The 4,381-nt window shown below is 37.5% G+C and overlaps 1 protein-coding gene across 1 annotated transcript; it reads right to left on the minus strand.

The window, feature by feature from the left end:
* Nucleotides 1–836: 836 nt before the first annotated feature.
* Nucleotides 837–4,081, minus strand: LOC121308875 (transcriptional repressor scratch 1-like). The gene is made up of 2 exons (XM_041241569.1): nucleotides 3,962–4,081; nucleotides 837–2,903 (listed from the first exon to the last, which is right to left on the minus strand). Exons 1-2 carry the CDS (start codon nucleotides 4,074–4,076, stop codon nucleotides 2,179–2,181), a joined length of 840 nt encoding a protein of 279 aa, XP_041097503.1. The 5' UTR covers nucleotides 4,077–4,081; the 3' UTR covers nucleotides 837–2,178.
* Between the last annotated feature and the right edge of the window lie 300 nt (nucleotides 4,082–4,381).

The raw sequence follows: 4,381 nt of genomic DNA on the forward strand, positions 1-4,381 counted from the left end.
ATGATATGATGATGGTAATATAATGATACTTATTATGATATGTATTATGATTATTATGATTATTATGATATGATGATGATAGGACTGATTATTATTATTATGATTATGGATTTATATAATAATAATAATAATAATAATAATAATAATAATAATAATAATAATAATAATAATAATAATAATAATAATAATAATAATTCCTTGGCAGTTCCCAGTGCGTATCATTATAATAGCATTGAGCTCTGTGTTAACAGAGATGGGGGTCTGGGGTGATCTTTGTTATGGATGTATCTTTATTGAGAGCTGAATGGGTCACAAGGACGCTGGTAGAATTGGAAGGCATGAGAAAGGTGAGAAAGGTGACAAGTGAATCAGCGCACAAACCCTTCTCTTCACCCCTTTCTGCATCCATGGCACAGCAAACATGGAACAACACATGCCTCAGACAAGAGCAGGTACACCAAACACACGATAGTACTGGTAACTAGAAGGGTAAGAACCTGGCTTGTATTGGATAGTACTGGTAACTTGAAGGGTAAGAACCTGGCTTGTATTGGATAGTACTGGTAACTCGAAGGGTAAGAACCTGGCTTCTGTTGGATAGAACTCGTAACTCGAAGAGTAAGAACCTGGCTTGTGTTGTGTTTAATAAAACTGTAATACCTGTTTTCTAACAGAACGTTATTGCCATTGTATCTATCAAATATAATGTTTTCTTTTTAATTATTACTATTTTATTTCTTCACAGATGGCTAGAATACTTTTGTAAAGAATGAATAAAACACAGGTCACTTTTTTGAAATTCTTTATTAGGAAGTGCGACAAAATGTCTGGTGTTATTGTGCTTCGATCATTCAAATACTGGCTCGAAAAATCCCAGGAAAAAAATCTCCAGACATAACGGTATTAGATTCTTTACAGTTGTAAAAATCTTGTTAAGTTCCAAAGTATTATTTACACGGCTTCTTGCAATAAACAGTTGTTCCTTTTTTCTAAGTACAAAAACAGAGGTCTAGCTAGTACAAGTTCCTTCTACCTGAATCTATAAGGTTGTTGTGCTACTGTTTTTAAAAGTTGGAAATCTAAAATTAAGTTCTTTAAAAGACAAAACTGTGGGACCTCCACGTGGCTAAAAACAAGGCATCTTTTGCTCTTGGGCAACTTGTGCTGTTTATGTCTGAATACAGTGCAGATAGTCTTGGCTCGGTCTTGCATGGATGTGGTATTCTAGCCCTACCTCTCCTTATTGGGTGAAATGATGGGAGGTGCCAACTTTTTTGCCTGGGTGGACGTTCCACAGGTTTAAAGAAATGATCTGAACTGCTTGGAGCTGACCAATCAGCACCACAAGCCTACATCCTAAAACTACGTTAGATTAGAGGCAGGCAGTGCATACTATGGACGACAGGAAGGTTTTTAATCATGTATCTTACTTCACTACATTGGCATTTTCCCTGAAATTGGTTCTCTGTATGACTAACACGAATACTGGATTAAACCATACCTGATTTATTTGAACCCTTATACTATTTTTGTATTTATAAAGTACCATGCATTACATCATTATTGCTCTATAGTTCCTATACGAAATATTGCCCTCAGATACTATCTAGATTTTGGCAAAATCAAAAGCTTTGTATAATTGGCATAGGTGTAATACTTCTGTGCATGCAATAACATCAAAAAAGGTATCAACAGAAAGTCTAAAAAAATCTGCAGAAAGTGGCAAATGCTTTGGCATATTAATGAAGAAGGATTAGCAAAATAACTTAAAAATGCAAATGAAAAGTTTAGAGAAATCAGTAATACATACTTTAAATAAATAAATAAATAAATAATGTTTTACCTCGAAGGTTAACTTCTTTATGGCCACTGGCAGCAGTACAATATCATCCAATCATAAAAGGTTTGACCTTTTTGACAAATAAAAGACACATTTTAATGTCTTCACTGAGTTTCAGCAAAACAATGTGATATTTTAGGTTATAAAGTTTTTCTGTCTTTCTAAAGTACATGCGTAGAAATCCAAGGAGTTTTTTTTCCTCTTCATTTCATTATTGTAGAAGAAATAGATAAATGTGCTATTATCAGGTCAAAGAAGAAGAAGAAGACGAAGAAATAGAGGAGAATGTGCTATTATCAGGTCAAAGAAGATGAAGAAGAGGGTCTTAAATATGGAAGTCAATCTTCGAGTGTACTCAAAGGCGAGAATGTGCCCTTAAAACAGGCAGATTCATAGTGCTTGTTTAGGTAGGACTTGAGGGCAAAGGTCTTGTTGCATCTCTTGCATTTGTAGTGCTTGAAAGCAGAGTGAGTCTGCATGTGGGCGCGGAGGTTGGAGCGGTCAGCAAACGCCTTCCCGCAGTGGGCACATCCGAATGGCTTCTCACCCGTGTGTGACCTCATGTGACCCTGCAGCAGCCACGGTCTGCTGAAGGCTTTGCCACAGATATCACACTTGTGCTTGAGGTCATGGGTCAGTAAGTGCATGGCCATGGCTGGCATGGACACATAGACCTTTCCGCAGGTGTGGCACTTCTTGGCCATCTTGCTGTCCATGCTGCGGTGGGTTTGCTTGTGCCGGCTCAAGTTGGAAGACGTGGCGTAGGTCTTTCCACACTCATTGCAAGTATGGCGCTGGATGGTCCTGGGGCTGCTGATGACTTTCCTCCTTGACCTTCCATCCGTGATGAAGAAGGCATCTACTGTGTAACCTTCACTCACGGCATTGTCTCCATTGATGTAACCAGATGTGATCTCCGACTGGGGGCTGTCTGGCTGGTCTGAGTCCAGGGCTCTGTAATCTCCATGCACATCACTGTAGATGGGCTCAGGAGAGGGCACTTTAATGGCACTGTCATTCTCTCCATCATAGACAGATGGGGTGATGTAGTCGTTGATGTATCCTAGAATTGAAAATAACAAGATCTTTATTCAATTATTTATATGCACATTGGGATTAGTGTGAGAACTCAAAGGTTTGTAGATGCAACAAGCTATTTCTGCAAGTTCCCCACATTATTTGCCTGCTGTAGTTTTTACAGTAAAGCACAGGATTGCTGCATCATACCCATAAATCATTAGCACTACATTTCAATTAACATTGTAACCCATTTAAGGACAAAAGGCATGGGATATAAACATGCTTCCTTAATAGGCACATGGAATTGAACCAGAGGATTCACACAATGAGGTCAACCCAATCAAAACAGACCTTTTAGTACTGGGAGACATTCTAATCATTTTGTCAAAACTATTTCATGTGAACATATATAGTGGGCTATGAACAAATGTTTAAATATGAGTATAAGAGCAGAACTAATGGTTTATACAGAACTCTATGAATCTGAGCCTATTTTATATGTATGATTTAGACAGTTTTTAGTAATATTTATACTTATTTGAAAACTTGACTGTATGGTACCCATGATTTCACAACTTAAATGTGCAATGCTGTAAATTTCAGACGTGTACAGTAACACATAAAAAAAGTAATACATTCAAACATTTTGATAAAGGAATGAAAGCAAAAACGTTTTATGTCAATATAAACCAAACAAACCCTGTTTGTTCCTTTAAACTGTTATGAACTAAATACAGCGATGCATATAACTTATTTTTATTTGTAATAATGTAGTTCTCCGAATTTACCTGACAGTTATCCTGTCTCGTTAAATTTGCTGAGACAACAACAAAATCAGGCTCTGTTGCACACAGCATGACCCGGGTCAGCGAAGCTTGTTTCGTACTGCAGTTTCCAAAAATACTTTAAACGTACATATGCTCCCAAAAGCCAATAACAAGTCAAGAGAATAATAATCATGATCATAATAATCACCATGCACAAATACAGAGCACGTGTAGCTAGATTCCATGAGCTGAACAGGTATTGCAAATAAAAAAACAATCTGTCGGATGATTACAAAAAAAAAAAACATTTATTAAAACATACAAATAATGTTACCTTTTTCGTGTAGTCTTACGCTGAGATCTGTCCTGGATTTACCATAGGAGCGTTCGAGATCAGCAGATGAAAAATCATCGAGCTTGACCTTTTTAACCAGGAAAGACCTTGGCATTTTTTTTTGTGCTACACAAAAAAAAAAAAAAAAAAAAAAAAAAAAAAAAAAGCTCGTTCAGAACTCAACGTCTCTCTATTCTTGCAGCGTTGATGCAGACTATTTTACAGCTCTTTGATCGTGCTGCGATGAAATTCCAGTGTCAGATCAGGATACATAAACCAGCTCCCGGGTACTGCTTGCGACGGGGCTGCTGTGCTGCAACGCTGCTTTCTGCTGTAAAGAAATGCAACTTCAGCACTGGATAGCTCCTTTATAGTGACGCTATAATCCAGCACCGCACAGCTCCCAGCTTTGAAGGTTCT

This window comes from Polyodon spathula, chromosome 3, assembly GCF_017654505.1.
Source record: "Polyodon spathula isolate WHYD16114869_AA chromosome 3, ASM1765450v1, whole genome shotgun sequence".
Classification (NCBI taxonomy): domain Eukaryota; kingdom Metazoa; phylum Chordata; class Actinopteri; order Acipenseriformes; family Polyodontidae; genus Polyodon; species Polyodon spathula.